The following is a 27,781-nucleotide window of genomic DNA, read 5'->3' on the forward strand; positions in this document are numbered from 1 at the left end:
ATAATAATCTATATAATAAATTAATAGTAAACCCAACTAGATAAAACTATTAAAACTTACAAAACGATGTATGATAATAAATACCGCTGCATTCTGATTGTGTTTATACTCGATTGTTATTGTTTACCGCTTGATAAGGATGTCGTTGATAGGAGTGCAGCTGCGACAGTCGGCTCGTCCCACTGACCCACTTGTTCGGTGGCGTTGTCCTTGTCCCACTCCTTCGACGGCGGCGCGTACCGGGATGCAGACTGCTCCCTGACGGTAACGATGTGTATCACGGCGGCGACGACGACGACGACGATTTTTGCCACGGCGGCGGTGGCGACGATAATATTTAATTTTTAATAGCGACGAGTACTAATGAACGGGCTTCTCCCAGACGCACGGGGCGCTATTTCGTTATTTTACGTACGAGTACTTTGAACGGGTTGCCCCCACGGCAGCTAAGACGCGGCACTGTATATGTTATCCCTACCCGACCTTGATGACGTGCAGCTATGCAGCGATGTCGGCGGCGCGTTCGTTCAGCGATATAATGACAATGGATACGTTTATATTATGTATAATGTATAATATACGCGATTGAGTGTGTGTGTGTATATATATATATATATATCTTAATACTCCGTCGGTAGGATATAACGACGCGCAGTTACGACACTGCTGGTGGCGACGCGTAATGTTATCGATAATACTCTTTATTATATTGTATATTATATACCTTTTGTCGTCCGTGTGACCGTGTCCCTGATTATCGAGTTTCTGCACGAGTTTCTGCGGATTTTCTGTAGATTTTCTGTATCGGTTTTCTGACACCACAACCCCCACATAGCACATGGCTATTTAATGGATATTCAATGAATATAATATCTAGATATCCATAATATCTACTGGATATACATGGATATCTATTTGACATATTCTAGATATCCAAATGGCCACTTTTTTCCAATGCTATGGATATCCATTAAAAATATTATACAATATCCATCATAGTACACTATTAGATATCTACACAGAACAAAATATCTACATTAGATATCTACTAGATATTACATTGTACCTATGACAATATCCACCAATTAGTGGTGTAGTCAGGGGGTCAGGTGTTTCACTCTCCCCACCTATTTAACATTCCACCCCCCCCTAATAAATCTTATATTTTATTATATACGAAAACTGTAAAAACTTATAATTTTAATTTTTACTTAACTCCCCTTTATCTTAAAATTCTGGCAACTCCACTTTTTCATCTGTTATCCATATTTTTATACTCTCAATAATAAATAGTAAAACCTCTAAATACCGGACACTCCTGGACACCAACATTTTTTCTGCTATTTGGAGGTGTTTGCTATTCATAACGACCATCAGAGGGCTAATCATATAAAGGAAATATATCGAAATCACTAAAAAAAACATCTGCTATTGGGAGGTTTCACTATATATACCAGTGGCGTGCTCAGCTTTTTTGAAAGGGGGGGGGGATATTCATTTTATTCAAATTATTTTCTATTTGTAAATACATTATACACATACAAGTTTTTTTTCATGTAGATAATAATCATTAAAAAAAAGTCCAATGGGGGGATGACATCCTGATCCCCCCCCCGTGAGCACGCCCCTGATATATACTATATGTATAACAATAATAGTTATGTTGGTTTTGCTTCGGTTGAGACTCACGAAAATAAATTTATACCTTAAAATTAAAATGTAAAAATACTTAAAGATAGTAATAAAAAGTAAAACAAATTTATTTTATGCATTTAAACATTTATTATATATTTTTTTAAGTATACACAATGTCATGTGTGTAATCTATAGTACTATATCTATCTCTTATTCATCAATTCATCATCTTCTTTATTTTGGAAAAGGCTTCGTTTTTCTGCTGCCTTTAAGCTAAAAAAAAAATATATATATGATTTATGAAATAGAAATAACAAGAGGGAAGTAAGTTAGTCATGGAGAGATCATTTTATTGGTAACAAAAAAGAAATTTAAAAAAAAATATTAATAATAAGATAGGTATATTAAAAAGAGCTGCTATTTAATAGACACTAGATTATATAAAACTATTATAACTACTTATTTTAACTTTTAATAATATACATGGTTTATATACTTATGAGTTGACCAACGTGCATATATATTTTATCTTTTTTTAATATACTAATAAATTGTAAGCTTAGGTTTTATTATTAAACATTTAAACTAAAGACAATGATAAATTCCTAACAAATATATTGTTTTGATTTATTACACTGATTTCACAAGAGTTTTCTAAAATACTAGTTTTAAATTTATGAATAAATTATATAAAAACACATTTTGGATAAGTATTTCCATAAAACAAATGAATATAGATTATAAATTCTTAATTTATTAATGTAACTAAATATTTTTTTAGTTTAAATAGTATAATGTTTCATTAATACCTGTTTAAGTTTCTTTGATAAGCATGTCGCAACCAATTTTTGATTGAATTTACGATGTCTATTTCAGTTGAGTTTTGGATTCTTTTCTGCACCACTTCTAAAAATAAAATAATTTTATTAATTAAAATGCCCGAAAATGAAGAACTGAAATTTCCAGTTTACTATTTTTATAAACTTGTTATTAATCAATGTACATACAAGAAATAAATTATATACCTATTATTATTTTAGGAAGTAGCATGGTAGATAAGATTTTTTTTCCTTTTCCACCCATCCAACTGTAACACATAGCTAATTGATCAGAGTATATTTTTTTTAAAATATACTTGGTAGACTCATCTGTTTTTGAACCACCCATTTTGGACAGAGCTGTCAACTATAAGTAAAAAATAATATCATTAATAAAATAACAATTTTCATTTGAACCTAAATTATAAATTTCAAAAACTCAAATCATACCATGTTTGACTTATAAATTTCATCATTTTTTAGTTTTATTTCAACATTTTGTAAATCAATTTCAAATTTAAGAGGAAACTTGTCTAATATATTCGTATCATAAGTATCAATGTTCGTGTTTTGTGGTGCAGGATAATTCAACGAGGAAACTTTTTCATCTAATTTTAATAAATGAAGTTTTATATGTGATAGTTGTCTTAATACTCGGTCTTGAAAATCTAAAACAAGTAATATGTGCAAAATGTATACTTGAATATAAAAATAATTCATGCATTGTATAGTCTAATTAATAATATAGTTAATTTAGCCTAATGAACAATACGCATATTGTTATATTGCATGCAATGTCTGCAATAAATTATATTATGTGAAAATGTCAACAATTCATATACATAATATATATACACGCTAGATAGATGACTACAAATATATGATATGATGTATATTGTATAAGAATGCACATTAAACTTTACCATTATTAGTAAGGCGTCGTTCACGGTTTTTTCCTTTTTGGAATAGAGATATATTATCTGTTATGTCGTCAATGTAGCTTGAACTTGGACATGCATTTTCTAAAATATTTCATACATCAAGATTTAATTGTTATATTTATTAAATTAAGTGTAATTAATTTTATGTTTACGTGAGTTAGTTGGATGGTCACTGCTGTAGGATAGTTCATCATAACTTGGACTAGGATGGAAAAGTTCTAAAATATTAAATTAAAATAAATTATATACTATCTATATTTTATTCTCATATATTATATCTTTACTTGAGTTAGCTTTACGGCCACAAGGTTCATCATAATTTGGACTTGAGCGTGAATGTTCTAAAATGTATATATATATACAGGGTGTTCCAAATTTCATGTGACAGCAGATTTCAGCATGATCTACTCAAATTAGGAAAAAATGACCTATGTGAAAACTTATTTGAATCGCATACTCTAAACTAATTTGATATTAATTTTTTTTTTTATTAGTTAAAAGGGGGAGATTTTAGGGGTAACTTTTAAAATTCAAATGGGAATCTATATTTTTGAAATATGATTCATATAGGATTTTTTTTTAATGAATTTTGACGTATCATTCATAATTATTGGTTGATAATTAAAGAAGCTATTTACATTCGAATTTTGTATTTAATTTGTAAAAATGCCATCAATGAATAATAATAATAATATACTTTGTGCTTCTGTTATACGCCGATGCATTGTTGTACCTACAACCTTTATAATCTGTACGCTATCTAACTACCAATTTACCAGTAAGAAAACGTGTATTTGTTATCTTAATTTCATTTTATATTACATAGGTCAAGTCACATGATTCTATTGATAATAAAAATAAAAATAAAACAAGGCATTAGATAATAATATAGGTACCGTCTACATATTATGTATATTGGATATTGTTTTATTTATAATCAATGCTATGGAACGGGTTTTGTGTCCTCAATAATTTTACATAATATTTATTATTTATAATATAAAATTAGAAATAAATATCATTCAGTTGACAAATAAGCAATAGCTAATTATACCAAATTGTTGTATAAATGTTATTATACTGCATACAATTATTTAAAATGTATACAAATAGGTTAGGTACCTACCTGTATTTTTGACTAATGTAGGTGCCTATTCATATTTTATAAATTTAAATAATAAATAATAACCAAGGCTAGGAACTTAAAAATATGCAGTAAAAATTTGGAAAATATGCAATTTATTGAATAAAATACATTTTACATACAAAATTTAAAAATTTAAATTAGGTAGGTGTCTGAAAAAAAAATTAGAAGAAATTTAAAAAAAATTAACACCGCACGCTTATGTATTTAATTACCTACGATTATACAATTTATTTATATCATGGTACAAAATATTAATCCAGTGGTAAATTTGAATAAAAATAAATACGGGCCGGTCAGCGGTCAGCTTTACAAGTTCTCAGTAGTAGATATAAAGATTATAATATTATTTTTGGGAGCAATGGTAATAGCCGTTGATGAATTAATTTATTTTGTCAAACAATATAAAAGTATAAATTTCTAAAAAAAAAAATTATTCACGTTAATTCTATGATATTACTTATATGCATATAATTAATATTATTAATTATTGTATATAATTAATGTTCTTATACCTAAAATATGCGAATTTGTACAAAAAATCACGAAATATTCAAAATTATGCAACAAACATTTTTGTATTTGTAATATGTATACTTACTATGAATCAAATTTGTATCGAATCAGATTTTCAATATGCACTTTCTAAACAAATATGCAAATGCTTTAAGTTCCGAGCCTTGGTAAGACTAATAACATACTTACATACCTATACTTTCATATTATGTTTGAATCAACTTAATATTAAATATGTATATCATTTCTAAACGCTGCAAAATGACAACATTAATTTCAAAAACTTGTATGATTAAACCTCGCGTTCAACATAATGTTGAATGATGCATATAAAATCAAACAGATTTTGAAAAAACATCACCTTTTCACAACATTAAGATATGATCAATCTAATATTAAATTATAATAACTAGGGCTTGGATGTTGTTACATTAATTTTATTAAAATTAATAATTCATTTATTAAAGACTAAAGGTTATGGCTAGACTTAGAGACTTAAAAGCTTTAAACACAAACATATACGCATAAAAATATGAGCAAATATGTATACTCTAGAAGTCTAGAACAAGACAATTTTGACTGAATTTATTAAAAATGTATTTAATTATTATTAATGTATTATCAATTTTTCCTTTTTTTTTTAAAAATAATTGTACCTATTGCTCCAATGGCTTGAGCAAGAAAAAAAATGATAGGCCATAGGAGGGTTTAACATCTGCAGCATGGATCATCACATGTAAGTTACACAATATTTACACAACATTAGTAAAATATGTATATCACATTTGTGTAAGCAATTTGAATTTTTAAACTACATTTTTATGAAATTTTTTTTGCTCTAATAAGTAGAAACCTTATAACCTTATTAATTAATTATAACAACATCAAAGTCCTAATCATGACATCAAACATAATTATCAAGTATTTTAAATATGTCAATTGCACCAGTAAAATCGTAATATATGTATTCTGAGTGGTGAATGAGGTTAGGTTTTACTGGTTTTAGACCGGGATTGAACATTTTTTTAGAAGCATTTTCAGTCTGGATTTAGGGCAATTTTAAAACTTTTAATTTAATTTTACTAAATAAATATAAATTTGAAATGTGTACAATTTTCATAAGAAAGGATATAAAGACAAATAATTGTTGAACCATTTAGTACATTTTAGTATATTCAAATTAGCAAGGAATATGCAAGATATGCAAGGTAAAATATAGGTAAAAGTTGTTAAAAAGTTATATCAATATAGGTACCAACTATTTGTTTAAAACACTCGCATACTTTTACTTTCAACAAGTGTATACTCTCAATACAATATAATTATGACTGCCATTTTACTTGCGGAATTTTGGTCCACGCCAGAGGTTTAAATGAGGTCAATCATCTTCTTAAGGTATTGGTATACACTATTAATTAATGCGATCAATGTTTAAACAAATTAGTAGAAAATAATTATTAGCAAAATAGCAAATCTAGATATAAGTATCTAAAATATTCTGATTTGTCCACTTTTCATTATGATATCATTATGGAGAATATGATTTAATAAAAACAATGATGTCACATTAGAAAACTTAGGAAATTAAGATTACACTTAGAGTTGTGATAAAAAAGCTAATTTGAAATCCTAGATAGGTACAATAATGAATAATGACTTTTAGATTAATTGAAGAATAATTTTATTGAGAATAATGACGACTATGAAATTTAAAAATGTCTTATTCAAAATGGTTCAACTTGTCTACATTTCAAGAATTTAAAAATGTTTTAATTCTTAGAATTAATTCTTAAAAAAGTAAACTTTTTTCCTAAACTGTTTGAAGAAAATGGATCATATCCAATAAAACAGTTTTAATTTAAATCAATGGGCTAAATAAAAATTAAGTTAAGTCATGAGTCAGGAATTGAAGTAAAATAATATTAAATACATTAGTATTATATGTATAGATATTTAGGTGCTGAAATATACTGAATTGTGCCCCTTAATATAACACTGTATATGGTGTAATGTATTGATAATAGATAAGTAAATGTATTAACATTACCACTCAGAATATAAAACTGGATTAAGCATTCTATATTATGTTATTCTTAGATATCTATCTTGCGTACGTAAATTGTTATACTAACATAATTAAATACGACTTTAAAGGCATTTACAAATTGATAAATAATCAAACTATACATATCCTCAAATTTTAACTAATGATGGTGATGAATACAAATATAATTTTTCTATGATATAAACAACTACCTTCTTAGAGTAAATAGAGTTCTTAGTCTTCTGATGTCAGTTTAAAATAAATGCAAACATTTTCAGACGATAACAACCAGTTGACGAAAATAATATCAACCAGATTGAAATAATGAAATATTTAGATATTATATTTAATTTAACTTTTAAGTTTAAAGCATTTTTCGTGGTTTTAACTGTCATATAAAAAATTATAAAGTAAAAAGTGACAAGCGTTATCAATTATCATAGAGGTAGCACACGATTTATAGACCTAACCTTGGAGCTTGTATAGATTAGTATATCCAAGATAGGTACTATCACTGAGTATCACTATGACTATGACAATACTACATACTATACCTAGGATGTATATTATTATATTCATGCAAATTATTATACCTAAATGTATACATATTTACTTTATTAATGTATATAGCAATTATAGCTGAAATTGTTGTAGTTGTAGCATCCATAATATGTGTACAATACATTTATTTTCCCATGAAATTAAAATATAATCTATTAATGGAAAGTAAAAGAATGAAATGTCCTTTGTTGGCGCCTGTTGCATTCATTTATTTTCATGGATATTTGGTTTAGTACACAATAAATAATTTAATGAGTACATTTTATTTAATTAATCATACATAGTATTAACTTCATACATACTTCTATAATCATAATTGTAATAAAATGTTGTTGCGGTTGTGACTGTTTAGAATTTATTGTAATATGTAATCCAATATGATTGGACTGAATATAACAGCGATATTCCTTTATTCCAACAATTTCTTCAATATTCTATCTAAATGATTGAAACATAATATAAGTTTTCACAACTTTTGTAAAAAAAAGCATTTAAATTACTATAAATTCGTTTTTAATTTATAAATAAAGATTAGATTCTTGTGCAAATTACAATTTGTTATTGTGTAATTCCAAATTTAAAATTGTATAGAAATAATTTTTACCCATGTAAATTAATTTTAAGTTTTATTTTGAACAATGAAGATGTGACGACTGACGACCATGATATACAAATACTACAATGACAGTTTTTTTTTATTAATCATTATAGTACAGTTCATTCCCATGATGGTTAATTTTAACAAAATATTGTAAATTAGATTATATTTTATAGGTATGGATTTGTACATATTATAGATACCTACTGGCTACTAAACACAAATTTATGCATAGGTAATAATGTAATATGAAATAAAAGCTGGGAAATTAATGTTTCCTAATTAGAAATACCACATGAATTTTGCACAATTCAGAATTTTAATTGATTTTTAGGTGTTTTGTGCACAAAAATCTGGTCTTTAGTAATACATGTATATGTAGAAATTGTATGCATAAATGTAATAATGTATTCAAATTTACAATAATAATAACAATTCATTTATAAGTAACTCATAGAGTAGTTACTAGTTAATTACTTTAATTATAGCTATTGTCTATTTAACTATCAACTACTTACTAGACAACGATTTCCAGACGGAAATCAAACTTCTCGGATGATTTTCTCACGATTAGAGGACATTTTGAGGAGACTGGAAAATTACTGGACAATTTCCAGTTTCCACTAACAAAGCAAACATTACACGTTTTTCAGTTGTTGTCACCCATCAAATTAATACCCCGCCAATGATACAGTAAACGTTTCCTGAATATGGGTAAACAAGGATCTAACATCATGTTGGTTTACGGGCTCGTTTCCTAGGTTCAGGCTTTAGATCATAATAGGTAAACGTAAAGTAAACCCGATCAGCTGATCAAGTTTAGCTTCTATGTTGTTCTATGTTAATACGGCTATTTAGTATTTTAGTACATAGACATATTATTATAAATTGTATATTATTATATTATATTTATATGATGCCTATGATTTATGCATTTAATATTTATGTATTTTGATTGGTAAACATCAAATAATTTTAAGGTTATAAAATATAATATCATAATATCATTGATAAAATTATATGATAACTAGTTATAATATCAAACGGTATACTGTACTTTGAACTGACTACTGTATACTGTAATAAATTGATAATTCGATACCCGGATTATTAAGGTCGTACAACGGAAGCACTTTTAGTATTATTCACTGTTGACATTTTATAAATTAACACCAATATTCAGATGTCGATAGCTCCTCCAATTATTATCACATAAATGTAAATGAACCGTCAAAATTCATTAAAAATTAAACCGTGCACGAATCATATTTCAAAAATATAGGTTCCCATTTGAATTTTAAAAGTTGACCCTCAAACCTCCCCTCCTAATTAATATAAAAAAATATTTAATATCAAATTAATTTAGATTATATGATTCAAAACAGTTTTTACATAGGTCATTTTCCCCTAATTTAAATATATCATGCTGAAATCTGCTGTCACATGAAATTTGGAACACCCTGTATATATATAATGTTATAAATATTTAATTTAATATATCAATTAAATTATTTTATTATTATTGTATCTTTACTTGAGTTAATTGCAGAATGGCCACTGGAATGTTCATCACAACTTGGACTAGGATGGAAAAGTTCTAAAATATTAAATTAAAATAAATTATATACTATCTAGATTTTATTCTTATATATTATGTCTTTACTTGAGTTAGCTTCACGGCCACATAAAGGTTCATCATAATTTGGACTTGAGCGTGAATGTTCTAAAATGTATATATATATAATATTATATATTTAATATTAAATATTTAATTTAATACATCAATTAAATTATTTTATAATTATTGTATCTTTACTTGAGTTAATTGCAGAATGGCCACTGGAAGGTTCATCATAACTTGGACTAGGATGGAAAAGTTCTAAAATATTAAATTAAAATAAATTAAATATTATTTAGATCTTTTTCTCATATTATTGAACTATAAATATGTTATTTTTGAAGCATATATTATATTATAAGCAGGGCTCGGAAGTTGTGGCAAATGCATATTTTTTTTGGTTTGTCCTAGAACACCCAAAGTAAGATACAAATATGTTTCACACTTATCTGATGTCATACACGAAATTTTATTTTGCCATTTTTTGCATATTTATGATTTTTATTGCTATTTTGCCATTTTAAGGTTTTTAGTGCTATTTTTGGTTATATTATCAGATAATTTGGAAAATAACCACATTTAGTTGAAAATAACGATTTTATTTGGTTATATTTTTAAAAATATTCAAATTATTGGAAATAAAGCGAATAATATTTCATGTTTATACCGTTCTACAATTCATCGACGGTCCGATGTATTAATAGTTCGTGACGTCAGTGTTATTCCCTTATTGTATCATTGCAATAGATTATCAAAACAATTAAATACGATTACAGATATGTCTGTATGGTATATACTTTATCCTTTATAGTTTTAATTTTAGTACTCCCGATTCCGCCGTTGTCGAACCTTGTCGTCGTGAAATAAATCGTAAATCTAGATACGTATTTTAATATCAATTAAAAATGCCTAAAGAAAAAAAAACATTATTAAATCGCCTTCGTTTTTATGTTGATGAATTCGGTTCCGATATTTTTAAAATTGATTCGAGTATTTTATTTTGTAAAATTTGTGAAACAAAAGTAAATTCTGATAAAAAATATAACGTGTCTCAACATTTAAAAACTGACAAACATCTCAAGGGCATTAATCGATGTAAAGAACAAACACAAAGAAAACAACAACAATTAATGACTGTTAATATCTCTAAAAAATCATCGTTTAATAGAGATTTGTGTGAAGCTCTAATCTCCGCAAACATTCCGTTAAATAAACTATCAAACCCAAAATTTAAAATATTTTTAGAAACATATACAAAAAATGAAATTCCCTGTGAGGCCACATTACGCAAAGGATATGTAGACGATATTTACACGGAGACCTTGAATGCTATCAGAGAAAAAATTTCCAACAAAATGATTTGGGTCAGTATTGACGAGACCACTGATATCGACGGTCGTTTCATCGCAAATGTAATTGTTGGTACTCTTGAAGAACATTGTTCAGGTGAAATTTTTTTACTTAATTCTGATGAGTTGGATAAAGCTAACCATTCTACCATATGTAAACTATTTGATAAATCAATGAATATGCTATGGCCAGGTAGTATCCACCATGATAACGTGCTTTTGTTTCTATCCGATGCCGCACCTTACATGGTCAAAGCGGGTCAAGTTCTGAAATCGTTTTACTCAAAAATGATTCACGTAACATGTGCAGTTCACAGGGTCGCGGAAGAAGTAAGAGGTCAATTTAGTACTGTCGACAAAATTATTTCGAGTGTGAAAAAAATATTTAGAAAAGCACCAAGTCGTTTACTACTATTTAAAACAGAAGCACCAAACATAAGCTTACCCCCAGAACCAATTCTCACCCGCTGGGGAAGTTGGATTGATGCCGCAGTATATTATTGTGAAAATTTCAAGATTATACACCATGTTATTTTTATGTTAGATAAAGACGAAGCAATCAGTATAAGAGATGCACAACATTATATTGTAAAACCTGGTTTAGAAAATAATCTTACGTACATTAAATCAAACTTTGTTAAATTAACTATGGCTATTGATAATTTACAACAGCAAAATATACCATTGTCCGAGTCCATTAAAGTAGTTCAATATATAAAAAGAAGCTTTGAAACTTTGAGGGATCAGAATGGGAGAGCTGTGAACAAAAAGTTACACCAAGTTCTTGAAAAAAATCATGGTTTGTCGGCCTTAATACAAATATCTAATATTTTAACGGGTGAAACATCTGAAAATCTAGACGGGCTACCTGAAGATCTAAACTGTAATGACTTGGTATTTTATAAGTACGCACCAATAACGTCCGTTGACGTTGAGCGGTCATTTTCTACTTACAAGACTATACTATCAAATAACCGCAGGTCTTTCAAATTCGAAAATTTACGAAAACATTTAATAATCCAGTGTAATTCCCAGGGTAAATATATGAATTAATTTAATTATAAGCACACATAATTAAATAATTTAACATGTTTGTTAACAGTTTTAATTCAACCAGTCCAGCCAGTCTCTGAACCGTCAATGAACATAAACGTTTTATAAAACAGTATAATAAATAATAATTATGTAACAGTATATTCATTTTTTTTTGTAATAAATTTATAATTATAATTTTTTCAAGTTAAATGCATATTTTTTGATTTTTCATGCTATTTATAGCGCATATTTTGGAGTTTTTTAGTGCTTATTAAGGAGCTAAAAATTACCATTTTTAGTGTCACAACTTCCGAGCCCTGTTTATAACCATACATTTTCCTTGAATTTTCCAGGATTCAGCCAATAAAGTATTTAGGGTGACACTAATTTTAAAATGAAATACCAAGTTAAACGGTAACATGCTTTAAAAATGATATTTGATATTAGGTACTTAAATAATTTAAATTACACAACAATAAATACTTAGTATATTAAATATTTTAATATAAACTGTTATTAATATGTCATAGAAATAACTTTTTGATATAAGTATAGTTAATTATAAAACTTATAATTTAAAAATATAATAACCATATGAAAATATTATTGATAGTATGAAATGTATTAAAAATAATTTAATTAAAACACTAAAACGTGAACATAAATAAGTATACTGGTAGGAATATGATACATAAATAAGTATAATAACAGAATATTAACTTATTTTATAAGTATATACTGCCCATAAAATGTATGTACTCAGTGGCATAGCCAGGATTTCTAAAAGGAGGGGGCCAACAAAAAAATCTTATAAAAATTAAACGTTTGTAATCAAACTAGATACCATAGCTATAGATAATTAACACAATTTGGGGGGGGCAAGGCCCCTCTGGCACTCCCCCTGGCTACGCGCCACTGTATGTACTGGATAATATTAAAATCATTTACAAAAATACATATTAACTAAACATTTTAAAATAACTAAATTAATTCTTTTTATATAAAGAAATGGCAATGAATAATATAAAAAAAATTTTTTATTAATTTTGTAAAAATATTTAGCTCCTAATTTTTATATTGAAATATTAGAGAAAATAGAATAATTCAAAATATAATTAGAGAATTTCATTCATTTATGTAGTGCATATTCACTAATTATTCTAAGATTGCTATGACTTTCCCAAGTTTCCAGAAACTATGGCTACCATAATTTTCAAAATATAATGCTTCACATACCTACCTAACTGTTTTTTCAATAATATGTATAAAAGTAAAATTAATTTACTAAAAAAATTTTACTGTATTTTTTCTAGAAATAAAAATTATAATACCCGGTAAAAGGTATCAGTATATAAATACCCAAGGCTGGGCAAGTTAACGATTTTTTTTAACTCGTTAAGTTAAGTTAATATAAGAAAAAATAAGTTAAGTTAAGTTAAAAGTTAACTACAGTATTTTTTATAACTTCGTTAAGTTAATAATTAATGAATAAAAAAAATTAACTAAGTTCAAATTAACTTAATTAAAAATTTAATTTTTTTTGAATTTATAAGAAAAATAGGTGAAATGAATGACAAATTTGGAATTTGGGTCAAGTATAGATTTCTGGGCTCACGTGGACAACCATGTAGTATGCTTAGCAATATTTACTGAGGATTTAGGGTGGGCAGTTGATGATTTATCCAATTCACTCCCACCCATTAAAGAAAGGGGGGGAAGTTAAAATAGTATAAATACACAAATGATACAAGTTATACTATTAGGCATAAGCTGCTACACATAAATATTTGGGATATCCATATAAATTATACAGTATAAACATAATCAGTAAAATAAGAGACAAAAGTATATTGGATATGACTTACATAAGCACATAATATAATTTATTGATAAATGCATAAATGGTAATATTATGTTTGAATAAATAAAATAATAATTTAAAATACAATTTTTATTTATATTGATTGTTGTTTTTTTATGAATAATTAAAGGTCAATGTTCTTTAATATGTTAATAAAACCTTGGTAAATAAATAGTAAATACTACTTTAAATTATAATTAAATTCTAATAGGTACTTGATAAACATAAAAAAACATATACATTTAATATATTTTATACTTACTACATATTATTGTAGTCTTAGTAAGGTATAACTCAATAACTGTATAAATATAACACATAATATTGTAGCCTGTAGATACTTTTACTTTTTAGTACTTATTTTAATTACATATAATATAATCATTAGATATTTTCATGGTTATTATGGATTATAAAAAATAAAAATAAAAAAAAACATGGAAACTTGCATGAGAAGTTGTTTTAAAAGTTAAAAATTTTAACCTTTTTATAACTTATAATTAATTAAAAAATTGTATAACAACTTACTAATCTATGTCTACCATGTTCTATTTTAGAAAAAAGACTTATTTGTTTGTATACAGTTCTGAAAATTATTGATATTTAAAATTTGTCACAACTTGTGAGTACTTAATAAACTAAAAATTAAGAACATAATATTATGCAATACACAAGATTACAAGAATACAAAATCTAAAAACTGAACAATTCTTTAACTTTAAATAAAAAAATATTCTTGCATTAACCAAAACATCACTTTTTACTTTTTAATATTATAAATACTTATTATATTTTAACAACAATGTCATTTCAAAATTGTTGTCACAAATTGAACCTCTTCTTTTATCAAAAAGTTGACCCCCGGCACTAAACAGCCGTTCTACAGGTGCCGATGATGGTATTGCAGTGTTATACTTAATGTAGAGCTTTTTCAGTTGAATTGGTAAATCAATTGGACACTTTATACTAGAGTTAGAAATGTATTCAGAAATCAAATTACGTATATCAGAATTATCAACAACAACTTCATTATAGGAAAAAGTAAAAAAATTATCTTCTTCATCACTAATATCAGTGTTATGAGCTGAAGGCTCAGTCGAAGATTGAGATAAAGTTTGAGAAGAAGTAATGTTGGGTTCTTCAATAAATTCAGAACACACAAAATCAATAATATCATCTTTAGTTTCAATTCTATCTTCTGGGCTTACCCAAGCCAATTTAAATTTTGGGACTAATGCTGAAGAAACTTTAAGGGATTTAGACTGCATGTAACTATTGAATCTGAAATCAAATTTTAATTTAATGTAACATTAATATTTTCTCAGATTTTTATTTTATTCAAACTATAATTACTTTAATGTACTAATTTTAAATATAATTTAATTTGCATTTTTAAAAGCCAATGCTACAACTGTGAGGGGTTGATACTAATGCGGTAATGCTCAACAGCTTATAATTAAAACCAAAAAATTGCATTATATTAAATTATATGTACATTAATATCTTATTTTTTTTTAAACTCAATACATAATATTCAAAATAATATTAAATTACTAATTCAAAATCAACTAGATAAATAGTGAAAAAAAAAAATATGAAAGTGAATAACAAGTATTAAGATACCTCATCCGTCCTCAAATGTAAAATATTCTATTAAACTTAAAACTAAAATTCACTATAATTTAGCCATAATATATAATAATATTTAATACATTGATTTTACCTTTTTTTTAATCCATTTTTGAGAGCATTAACTAATGGTCTACAGTAATTTAAATTGTTTAATTCATTCAATTCTTTTGTTACAGCTGTTATAGTTGGTAAAAGATATCCAATACACACATGATTTTCCCCTTGTAACACATCTAATGCTATTGAAATAGGTTTCATTACCTAAAAAATAATGAACAGCACTAATATTAATATTTATAGATAAAAATTCAAAAACATACCTACAATTAATGATTTTAGTATAGGTATCTAGAATCTTGATAATAATCAATTATTGAACTAATAGTTTCAAACATTTTAATTTGAAATTATCAACATATTATTGTGAAAACTAAAATTTACTTTTTTGTTTTGAGATCTTGAGAAAAAAATTGAAAATATACTAGGTACCTTTTTACAAATATGAATGTATTCATTATTGTAATAGGTAGGTACTTGTTATTTAAAAATATGAAAAAGTCAATGCAAATAAAATAAATTACTAAGTAATTTAAGTCTTAAATAATAAATATCAATAAACTTATAAAACAACATGTCATTATTTAACAGAAATACTTTTTGTTTTGAATTATAAACATAAATTATAATACCTTGCAATACTCAATTAAAAATGACACGTCTCTTTGAACTGCAAAAGGTGGTAGTTGAACTACTTCGAATACTTTATCCATTTTTGTTATATTGCCCACAATACATTTAATTGCATCGTAAAAAGAATTCCATCTAAAAATTTAATTTAAAATAAATTGTTTCAATATAAAACACAGCTATATTTTTTAAATTATTAATTTATGAATAATAGTATAACTTGCCTTGTGGCATTTGGTGTTATGAGATATCGTCCAAGAATTTCTTTGATTTTATCAGCGCACTGTGAGGACTGATTTTGTTTATTGAAAATAGCTTGACATTTACTAAATGCACGTCGACTGTTAACTTTATAAGTACCATCTTTTTCAGCTTCTTGGATATCTACTGTAGCTATTAAATTTAATGTATGTGCTGCACATCTTTGGTGTTTGGGTAATTTTATTTCTGATGATTCATCAAAATCATCACCATTATCGAGAATATCGGTTATGTTTATAGTTCTCAGTACTTCATCATTTTCGGTTTCTTCAATGACTGTATTCCTTCCAGTACTACAAGCACTCAACCCACTTCTATCACTTTCATTAGTGTTATATATTCTAAAATTATTTAAACGTTTATTTAAATCAAAACATATGCATCTAGAATGGATACTACTTACTTGAATGCCTTTACAACATTTGCTGCATTGTCTGTTACAAGCAGTGTGGTTTTATTTTGTAAGTCAAATTCAGTGAGTACTTTATCAATAAGTTCTGCAATTGCATCATATGTATGTCTTCCCAACATCCGCCTGCAAGCAAGTGCTTTTGAGTTACGCTCTAGTGTAGTAGGATTAAGCCAATGAACAGTGAATCCCATAAAAGACCTGAAATAAAATACAATTAAATACAATTTCTATTTTAGCTGGTGTAATTTACTAATGTAGTTTAGGTAATAGGTATTACCTGTGAAAAATGCTCCAGCAATCAGCAGTAATGCAAACATAATCTATTTTGGACAGTTCAGTTTTTAATTCTTGAATCATACCATCATATAAACAATTTATATCTCTCATTCAATTTCTTCTACACATTGGTACTTTATTAGAAGTTAATTTACAATAGTTGATGAACGCAGGATGTTCAATCATAGAAAACGGTGATACAGTGTTTATAATAAGCCTTAAATTTTCACGGTCAAATTCTTTTTGGGTAAGTTTTTTAGAAATTTGGCCAACTTCAGATAACTTTAATTGTTTATATGGTTGCACAGAAATATTGTTATTTAACCTCCTTTTACTATTTTCATTAAATTCATTTAATTCATTTGGATGTACATGCTAAAAAACAAATGAATTCAACATAAAATTAATAGCAAATGTATTATATTTACCTCATGGATAATACATATATTTAATTGAATAAATATTAAATTATAAGGTAAATAATAAAATGTAACCTATACCAAATTATCAACTTGTATGTAATAACATATTAATATCAATGTTATTAAAAATTATAATGTTCTATTAATATTATTAAATTTGTTAATTTAATTTTTATTAGGTGTGAGCTGAAAATTAAAATAATGAAATATACATCTATTTTATATTACTATACAAATTTTAGATACTATCTACTTTTAAACGTATGTGTGGTATGTTGTATGTATGTATAATGTATATATAAATTTAGATTATTAAATAATTAAGTATAGTTACAAAAAGTTAAGAATAAATGAATAACTAAAAAAATAATTATTATACCTACCTATTAACTAATATTACGATACCACTTTAAACATTAAACTTACCTTAATGTGAGTTTTAAGATTTGAATTGGATGTTTTCGAAGTTGACAATAATTTAGTTTTTGGAAGACAAAGAATGCACTTGAACACATAATTTCCACTTTGATCCGAAATATCCGCAGGTAACTGTTCAAAATATTTATTTAAATGTGGCCATTTTGACCCTAGGTCTCTTGACTCGGTCATCATTAATTAATATTAAATTTAAATGATGATAATGAAAACAAAAAACAGTAAAAATACCACGGTGGCACAGTGAAATTACTGAATTACAACAAATAATAATAAATAACTGTGTTAACCGAACTGCAGTACCTACTGCACTCGCACTTTAGTAATGAAACAATGGCTAATGGGGAATGAGCAGTATGAATGAGAGGTATAGCAGTCATCAAAATAACATCACCGTGGAGTTTATTTTTATATTTATTTTTAAATATACTATAAACCCTGGAGTATAAATACTTTGAATCGGAGCGTTAAGAGGACGTTTCACCCGCATGTGTTGTCTCCGTCTTACAAGTGCGTAACATTACAAAAACTTTTACGCGCGGGAAAGAACCGAGAAAGATACAGTTATAACTAAGAAACGAAATTTTCATCACATAAAAAGGAGAATTTTGTCTGTGCAATATCGTTTTTATTTTTTCGATATCAGAACTACAAAAAAAGTTATTCATGCTTAAAAAACGCAAAATTAATGTATTATAAAACAATAAGAATTTTTGTTGTATAAGTGATATCGAAAAAATAAAAACGATATTGCACAGACAAAATTCACCTTTTTATGTGGTGAAAATTTCGTTTCTTAGTTATAACTGTATCTTTCTCTGTTCTTTCCCGCGCAAAACAGTTTTTGCAATGTTACGCACTTGTAAGACGGAGACAACACATGCGGGTGAAACGTCCTCTTAACAAATATTTTGAGAAATTATTTTTTCCCCATGAGTTATTTTAATAATTTTAGGTAATAAGTAATATTGTAATGACGTATTTCTCGGGATGTGTGGCGTATGAGTTAAAATGTCATTAGGTTGATTTATGCCTTGGTTTACAAGAAAACTAATTGAGTACACAAATGTCGCGACCCGTATCGTGTATACAATTATATTATTATTTGTTAATTAAACAATTTCCCATTTATTTTCTATTATATCTAATATTTCTGAAGTCAACAAAGTTATAAATGAATGAGTTGTATCAAATTTAAAATTTAACTTAATTTTAAGAAATCTGTGTATAATTAACTTGAAGTTAACACGTTAAATATGTATAAAAATTAACGTATTAAGTTAAAAATTAGTTTCAAAAAAAAAGTAACGAGTTATTTAACTTAGTTAATATTAACTTAACGTTTTAACTTAATTTTAATTTTTAACTCGTTAATGCCCAGCCTTGCAAATACCTCATTTACCTAGACGTATTTCAAATAATAACCTACATAATATTTTAAAAGCACAACTTTTCAAAGATAAATGTTAAACAATTGTGTGCAATATAGTGCAAATAATAAATCTATTGTGTGAAACAAACTATCTACCTATTGGTTTCTATTATGATAATTAATAATTTATATGTATGTACTTATAAACAATGTTATTTTCACACTACAGCTATATACATAGAAAATTACAATAGTAGGTACCTAAATAAGTACATATTATATTGTTATTGATATAATATAGTAATTAATAACATAATATAATATAATATAGTTACATAGGTAGTTATTAGCTATAGGTTATGAAATATTAAATTCTTACCTGATAATAATTGATTGTTCCAACAAAACTTCAGAAACCGTGTAAGGTAATATTATGATTCGTATAGGTACTCGTATATTGAACAATATGAACTATGCAAATATTGCAAATGCCAAATATAACTGTCGTAACTCGCGCTAGCTACAACTGCAGTCTGGAATACTCTGGAATCACGACTCACGAGTGGTCTAAAATATAATCGTGCGTAATAGTGATTAGACAATAGTCTTGTATGACTGTCGGCTACGCGTAACGGCCGCGGCGGCAGTCGGTCGTTGTTATTGTCCGCATTGTAGGGTCGGCGGGGTGGGGACGCATCGGATTTACTGATAAACAAGTCTGACTTGGGTATTGACCGTAATTACCCATCTAGCATATTATTTGTATATTTTGAATATCACGTACAGTGTATTTAATTAATATAATATTATAACTCCGTACTTATGCCACTATAATATTATGTGGCTATCTTGGCTAATCTTTTATATACATATTTAGTAATTAGGTAGGTATTCTTTACACAAATACCGCTTAACAGAACAACCGTTTTTTACAATAATTCAATTTTTAAGTAAATTATGAGCATTTTTAATTTACGTACTATACCAATTACCAATCATAGCGCAAAACTTGCTAAAAAAAAAATTAACCTCCGTAAAAAACACATACATAATACATTGCAGATGTTTTTACCATCAAGTATCATTATCAGGGTTCGGATTTTATAGCACCAAAAATCCTAAAATATGCGCTATAATATGACCAAAAAAATCTTAAAATATGCTCTATAAATATGCCCTAAAAACATCAAAAATAGCGACAAATCAAAATATATACAAATCAAAATTTTATTCAATTTATCATATAACTTTATTATATCATTTATTTATAAAAAAACTAAAATCATCGTTTACAGTTTAAAAAAATTTGGGTGTACTGATTAACTTGATACCTTGAATTATGAGTTTATGACATCGTTTGTACGCAACTATTCAAAATTGTCTGAGTAAATAAGAATAAAATTCAAGTAATTATTATTTATTAATTAAATAATATTTTATTTATTTTACCTGAGTTACACTGTATGATTTGCCAAATTTTCGAATTTGAAGTTCCGGCGGTTATCAGTCAACAATGACTTGTAGGTCGAAAAAGAACGTTCAACATCAACCGATGTAATAGGTGAATACTTAAAAAATACTATATCGTCACTAGTCAATTCTTCAAGATGAAGAAAATGTGGGAATTTTTCTTATTGACTCGCATTAATGAATACTATTTGTCATTCAATATAAACGAGATTTATGAAAAATATAAAATAAAGCGTTGAATTAAGAATATTAGCAAAAAATAGCACCAAAACTTTAAAAATAGCACTAAAATTCTAAAATTCTTCAAATATGCAAAAAATAGCAAAATAAAATTTCATATTTAGAGTCCCTGGTGTATAAAACAAATTTATAGCCCACTCTGCTATTTTTATCTCTATCCTATAATAAGTAGCAAATGCTATAAAATCCGAACCCTGATCATTATACATACTAGGTCGATTAACACTAATTTATAAGCTAACGAAGCTAAACTTGATAGGCAGTCAAGTAGAAAGTACATATTTTGTTATGTTACGCACTTTTGATTAGTGAGACTGAGACACAAAAATTAACGCCCGTGTAACGTCCACCTATTAGGAACAGCTGTCAGCTAGAATGATTTGAAAAATTACACAAATGTGTTCATATTATAATGCATTTTATAATATTTTTTTTCTTTTAATGTTTATAAAAACTAGAATAATTTATCCAACACTTAATAATAATAATATATCTATCATGTAACTATATTATAACACTATACGCAAGGCTGGGCATTAACGCGTTAATAAGTTAAAGTTAAGTTAAAAAGTTAAGTTAATTTAACTTTTTAACTTAATAAGTTATTTTTTTTTTATGTTTACTAACTTAATTAATAACTTTAGGAGCTTTTGAATTAACTTTGAATTAACTTGAGTTAATTTTACATTTAAACAAGTTAAGTTAATTTAATTTAATTTTGTGAACTATTGTAGGAATACAAATTGCTGGTAGGTACACATTTTATAAGGTTATAAGTACATGCTAACAAAATGTGTACTGTTAGCTTTTGCACTCATAAAATAGTAATAGTTCTTTGGTCTAATAACATGAAAAATTTTAGGTACCGATTATTTTAATTTTATCTATAAGCAAACAAGAAACTTTTTTTAACTTAACTTGAGTTAAAAAGTTAATATTAAACTTTGGTTAACTATTAACTTAATTCAATTGATGGAACATTTTGAATTAACTTTTAACAATTAACTTGATTTAGATTTTAATTTAACTTAACTTAACTGAGTTAAAAAAAATCATTAACTTGCCCAGCCTTGACTATACGTAGTTTGTAGTTCACTTGCTATTTACCTTAAACTATAAAAATATTGTGTTCGTGTCGTTTGGAAAATCATCGAATTTTTTTATGTTCAAAACCGCTAATAAGTGATCAAAGAAATTCAAAATATGGCTAACTAAAAAACTGTACTTATTTTAAAAATTAAACGTCATATTATAATTTTATTTTGTACATATTTTGTAACATTAAATAATCATACTATTTGACGTATTCGGGTATTTCTTACCAATATGGTTATAATTTGAGCGCCTTTTATAGCCAGTCCAATCTTGTACCTCAATAAATATATAATAATGAACAATGTTAGAGTTCATTATTAAGTTTTAATGAATAAATAAAAATAAACCACATGCATAAGTAATTCGTAAGACATTAAAATACGTAGTTATATAAAGTTATAAATTATATAGTTATAACTATTATAAATGTATAGTATTTCCTATACATAGAATATTAATTTTATCTTATCGTATGAGTTGACCCATGGGTTGTAAAAGTGTATAGAACAGTCTGAAATTTATCGTACATGTTTATATTTTATCGATCGGGTTAAAGTCGTATAACGAATTATATATTATTATGTATATTTTAAAAATTAAACATTTTAATTTAAATTCGAGATTTCTAGTAGATCGCATATGCCGTCGTACCTTAGCTATAGTATGTGCATCACTGTCATCGTCACCATCATTTTTAAAATCATTGAATGGAAATCTGTTTTAAAATATTTGGTGTATCATGTTTTCAAAATGCGTTCATCATATTAGGGTAAAAATATTTTTAGATCAAATATTTACAAAATATTGTTACAATATTTTGAAACAAATATTGACAGTAAAACCTTTTTCAAATATTGTGGAAATTTATATATTTTCAAATTGCTGTGTGGGATATATAATATAATATATAGAGATTCGAGATTCCTCTATTATTATTATAATATGTTGTCAAAAAATAAAATACTATTATATTATTATGATATGATATAAAATATAAATTATGACTTACGATTATTTTTATCCTTTTTAAATTATATGCTTATGTCTATAATTACTATTTTGTATACAATATTATACGTTGCTACGCATATTATAATTGCGCTAAGAAATGCAATTTAATATATTTTTCTTTTTAGAGTATATTGATATTACAACTACGATTTTTCTTTTCAAACCTAACCCTGTTTCCAATGAACGAAAATATAATATTATACCATATGGTTCTGGTTTACAATTATTTAGTTGTCACGCCTCGTCTATATAAATACTAGAGCACTATAGATGTAGGTATTCTCATCCGCCATTTTGGTTCCAGTTCAAATAAATGATAACAGATTAGTTGTACAGCTCGTTCACCCCAGCACTCCAAGTTTAAAATTTTAACACCAAAATTTCACAAAATTATGTAACCATTTTGTGACGAAATGTAACCATGATAACTTTTTTTGTAACTTACTAGAAACTTCAGAATTTCGAACTTAAATTGCGGGTGCTGGGGTGACGTCACTTGGCCTGGCCGGTTTTTCGTTCAATAATTGCTGTCCACCTGCTTTTCGACAACAATAACTCGACACCCATTTATTGGCAACGACGACGAACAAGTCACGCGACAACCGACTTCAGAAAAAACACTCAAACTGCCGTCACCATTTTCGACTCATGCAATCAAATCAACTACCATGATGGGCTAAAGGAACTCACGTGGGCCCGGGCGGCGGCCGACAGCTCCGACCTACAACAACTACCATGCAGTCACCTCATAAAAAAGTCGTAATATGTTTTTATTTCCCCCGTCCCCCCTTTACCAGCACGCTTTTCCGGTAACCCTGCGAGGACACACCATGAGTGATATGGTGTGTCGCCTCCTGCGGGCCGGGAAAGCATGCGACGACGTAAATTGGTTCAACGTAAACAAACGCCATGTCCTGGTTTCTCTGTCAATATAATTAAAATTGTTAATACTATTCTGTATTTGCCATGTGCCAAAATTATGTTCTATTTCGCATTTGCCATGCGCCCAATTTATTATATTCATAAAAAAAAAACACATCATATTATAGCTATTATATCTTTCCTCTTATTATTATTTATAAATTGTAATATTAAATATGATCCTGATAATACCAATTTAATATACCCACGTGATTACCCGAACACAACTCTTATTATTTTTTAACATTATTTTCCCCTTTAATTAAATCCTCGGCATTCATTTGCCGTTGCGTGTGCAAAACCTGTGAGCTCCACCGACTTGGCCCTCGGGTCATCACGCGGTGCGGCTCGCAGGTCGCGACAAAAGTGTTCCCCTTTTGTCGTGGGTGGTTTACGGAGCCCTAAAAAGCTCCGTATTCTCTCACTACAATAGAAAAATCTCGATTCGAACACCGTAAATTGTAAATATTTTATAACTAATTACAAATAAGTAATAACTAGAATTGTCCATTTAACATGGATATTTTATTTTGGGATGCATAAACGCATTATAGTATTGTATATTATGTTTTGTTGGAGGGCTTCCCGCTCACGCACACGAATGCATGCGGGTCCGGGGTGCGCGGGGTTGTATTCACCATACGCCACCCATCTACTCTATTTATAGTCCAATCCAACTATATTGATAACCGATAGCAATTATTACATTATTATAATATTATGAGACTTGTTTACACGTCATCAGCTATTTCCCTACATTATTAATTTTGCTTAAACGGTCTTTAGTCGTATGGATACATTTGCGTTTTGAGCTCTTCATCATGAATAGACTCCGTAATAGACTGTAAATTGTAATAGGAACTAGGAAACGTGCGTTACATTTGTGCTTTGTGCAATAATACATTAGTACTTATTTGATAAAAATATTAAAAATTTACGTTTACAAATAACAAATTACGTTGTTATATTATAATATTATATTATACAATACCTTTTGTTTGATCGTTTTTATTTAATATGAAACCTGTAAAAAGAAAAGGAGGAGCTGCTCGAGAAAAAGAAAAGAGGAAAAAACAGTTATTGGAAGTCGGGAAAAAATGTGCGAAATTAAATTCATTTTTTTCAATGAATACTACAGGTACATCTATTTATTTAACTATTACATTTTAAAAGTACTCTAGTTTGTAATCTAGTCATCTAAATAGTTATGTAATAATTAGTTAACTGTTTGAGATTAGTTAACTAAATAAATAGTGTATAGCCAAGTTCTCAAGTAGGTGGACGGTGGTGTGTAGATCATTTTTTAAATAGGAGACAGGTGTCAAAGCAAAATATAATGATCTAGTATATGAACCTAGTACTGTATCTAGAACTTAGAAGTACCTACATAAGTACTTTTATATTTATTTGTTTATCTTTATATTTATGTATCATATATGGCCAACGATTGGATGATGTAGAAAGTTTTAACAATGATTCACCCAATTTAAATCAAATTGTACCAAGTATTTTAGAAAAAAATGAAAGAGAAATTGAAAAAATGAATGAAAATGGTAATTATTAATTAATTCAAACATTTGTATTTGTCAGGGGCGCAATTTCAATGAAAAAACTGGGGGTGCTGAAGCCCCTCTATTTTTTTATGTTATCTCATAGTTATGGATACCTGGAACGACTGCAACCCGTACAATACTCATTCAATAATTACAAATTTAATATTAACTAAGTACAGCGTAAGAACACGTAAGATTAATATATTATTATTTAATTAAAAATTAATTAATAAGTGCAAAAACTATAACATTATACAAGAACATTTATTTTTATAAAACTGAGTATTGATATAAATTAATTGATATTTTTGCTTCAAATTAGTTCACTCTAATATTATTCTTCTTTCAGTTTGAGCAAAAATACGTATCACTTCTTTTATATCAATTGTATTTGTTAAGTCCTTTTCTATATACAATATAGACAAATCTGTCAATCTCTCTTGACCCATTGATACCCTTAGCCAAGTTTTTATTTTTCTCAAGGCCGAAAATGATCGTTCACAAGTAGCTGAACTGATTGGAAGTGTCAAAGCAACCTATAATACATTAAATTATTAAATTGTATACATTATCATAATGCCATAATGGAACAAAAATATAAAATAATATTTAACAGTATTTAGTACTTGTAATAATTTGTATAAATTTGGATAAACATGTTTTTCAACTGATTTCTTTAAATTTTCAATATCAAATTGTTGGTTTAATGTTTTCAAAGAGTTTTGAGCTACAATCATTTCAGCCATTAATGATTTAATCTCAATATTTAATATATCCTGAAATCACACACACGTGTAATAGGTAACATTTAAATATGATCAAATATGATTCATGTGAATATTTAATAATTTTATAGTTACTTTATAGTGGTTAATAAAATATTGACTTTCTTCAAAATCTAGTGAGAAAAAATTATCAACAGCAGAAGCCATTTTCATACTTTCTTCTGAAAAGCGTGTTTTTAAATTGTTAAGTACTGTATCCAGTATTACAAAATATATGTGATTTCTCCAATAACATTCAACTGAGTTTTCTACATTCTCAACTTCAGCAGCAGTTGTTGTAGTAACATTAAAATCTGCTAAGTAGTTTGGTTCTCTTCTATTTCGTTTGGAATCTAGAATTAGTCATTGCATCAAATATCATAAAATATAGTTTTAATACCTAATGATTCATATATTAATTTACTTATATTGATAACTTACAACTTCTTGAAGGCACTTCCAATGAAATATCATGTTTATCCGCAAATCCTTTTATATTAGTCCATAAAACAGAAAATTCACCATCACATCGTTTTTTTTCAAAAGTATCTATAACGGCCTTAATAATACCAACAGCTTTCCCCAATGTTGCAGTCTTTTGTTGTAGCTTATTACTGAGTATATTAACAATGCACAATACTTCATTAAAAATAAATAAATAAACTACAAAAGACCCTTTGGTTATAGAAGAATAAATACCTGAAAATTAAAAATGGGTATATTAAAATTTGATGATCAGAATAAATATTTAATATCATATAATTGTTTGGTTATTACATTAGGTTAATACTAATTAAATTAATGAGATTGAGCCATTTATATTATTAATTACCAATAGCTTGGCTGACATTCCTATCCGAGTTTTCTTCAATCTCTCCATGTAATAGGTATTTGTAAAATAGCAGCAAAATTTGTAATGACAGCGTCACAGTTTTTATATCTACATACCCAACGTGTATCTGACATATGGATCATAGTTTTATTTTTCATGCCTAACTCCTTTTGAACTTCTTGCAACTTCTGATTCTTTGAAGGAAATGCAAAATGAATGTATATAGATTCTAATATGTTAAATAAATTTCTTGCATCCTAATTAAATTTATAAAATAA

General features: G+C 27.1%; 4 protein-coding genes and 1 long non-coding RNA gene across 5 annotated transcripts; 1 reads left to right on the top strand and 4 right to left on the bottom strand.

Moving 5' to 3' along the window:
- Nucleotides 1–1,821: 1,821 nt before the first annotated feature.
- LOC149059189 (uncharacterized) lies at nt 1,822–7,436 on the bottom strand. The gene is made up of 7 exons (XM_089217351.1): nt 3,679–7,436; nt 3,547–3,612; nt 3,377–3,475; nt 2,904–3,121; nt 2,661–2,820; nt 2,445–2,541; nt 1,822–1,908 (listed from the first exon to the last, which is right to left on the bottom strand). The coding sequence occupies exons 1-7, from the start codon at nt 3,773–3,775 to the stop codon at nt 1,839–1,841; spliced, it is 807 nt and encodes a 268-aa protein (XP_089073477.1). The 5' UTR covers nt 3,776–7,436; the 3' UTR covers nt 1,822–1,838.
- A 2,355-nt stretch (nt 7,437–9,791) lies between these two features.
- LOC149059190 (uncharacterized) lies at nt 9,792–10,458 on the bottom strand. The gene is made up of 3 exons (XR_016189738.1): nt 10,074–10,458; nt 9,921–9,980; nt 9,792–9,854 (listed from the first exon to the last, which is right to left on the bottom strand). It is a non-coding gene; the product is annotated as an uncharacterized LOC149059190 (long non-coding RNA).
- A 143-nt stretch (nt 10,459–10,601) lies between these two features.
- LOC149059191 (uncharacterized) lies at nt 10,602–12,469 on the top strand. The gene is made up of 2 exons (XM_089217812.1): nt 10,602–12,260; nt 12,327–12,469. Exons 1-2 carry the CDS (start codon nt 10,781–10,783, stop codon nt 12,383–12,385), a joined length of 1,539 nt encoding a protein of 512 aa, XP_089073938.1. The 5' UTR covers nt 10,602–10,780; the 3' UTR covers nt 12,386–12,469.
- Nucleotides 12,470–13,428: 959 nt separating this feature from the next.
- Nucleotides 13,429–18,419, bottom strand: LOC107167736 (uncharacterized). Its single transcript, XM_015516912.2, has 6 exons — nt 18,237–18,419; nt 17,104–17,339; nt 16,664–17,041; nt 16,442–16,574; nt 15,844–16,013; nt 13,429–13,495 (listed from the first exon to the last, which is right to left on the bottom strand). The coding sequence occupies exons 1-6, from the start codon at nt 18,417–18,419 to the stop codon at nt 13,429–13,431; spliced, it is 1,167 nt and encodes a 388-aa protein (XP_015372398.2).
- A 7,811-nt stretch (nt 18,420–26,230) lies between these two features.
- LOC149059192 (zinc finger MYM-type protein 1-like) lies at nt 26,231–27,145 on the bottom strand. The gene is made up of 4 exons (XM_089223031.1): nt 27,109–27,145; nt 26,768–27,024; nt 26,534–26,683; nt 26,231–26,443 (listed from the first exon to the last, which is right to left on the bottom strand). Exons 1-4 carry the CDS (start codon nt 27,143–27,145, stop codon nt 26,231–26,233), a joined length of 657 nt encoding a protein of 218 aa, XP_089079157.1.
- Between the last annotated feature and the right edge of the window lie 636 nt (nt 27,146–27,781).

The sequence above is a fragment of the Diuraphis noxia genome, unplaced genomic scaffold (assembly GCF_037042655.1).
Source record: "Diuraphis noxia isolate RWA-SAM2 unplaced genomic scaffold, SU_Dnox_SAM2 contig0001, whole genome shotgun sequence".
Classification (NCBI taxonomy): domain Eukaryota; kingdom Metazoa; phylum Arthropoda; class Insecta; order Hemiptera; family Aphididae; genus Diuraphis; species Diuraphis noxia.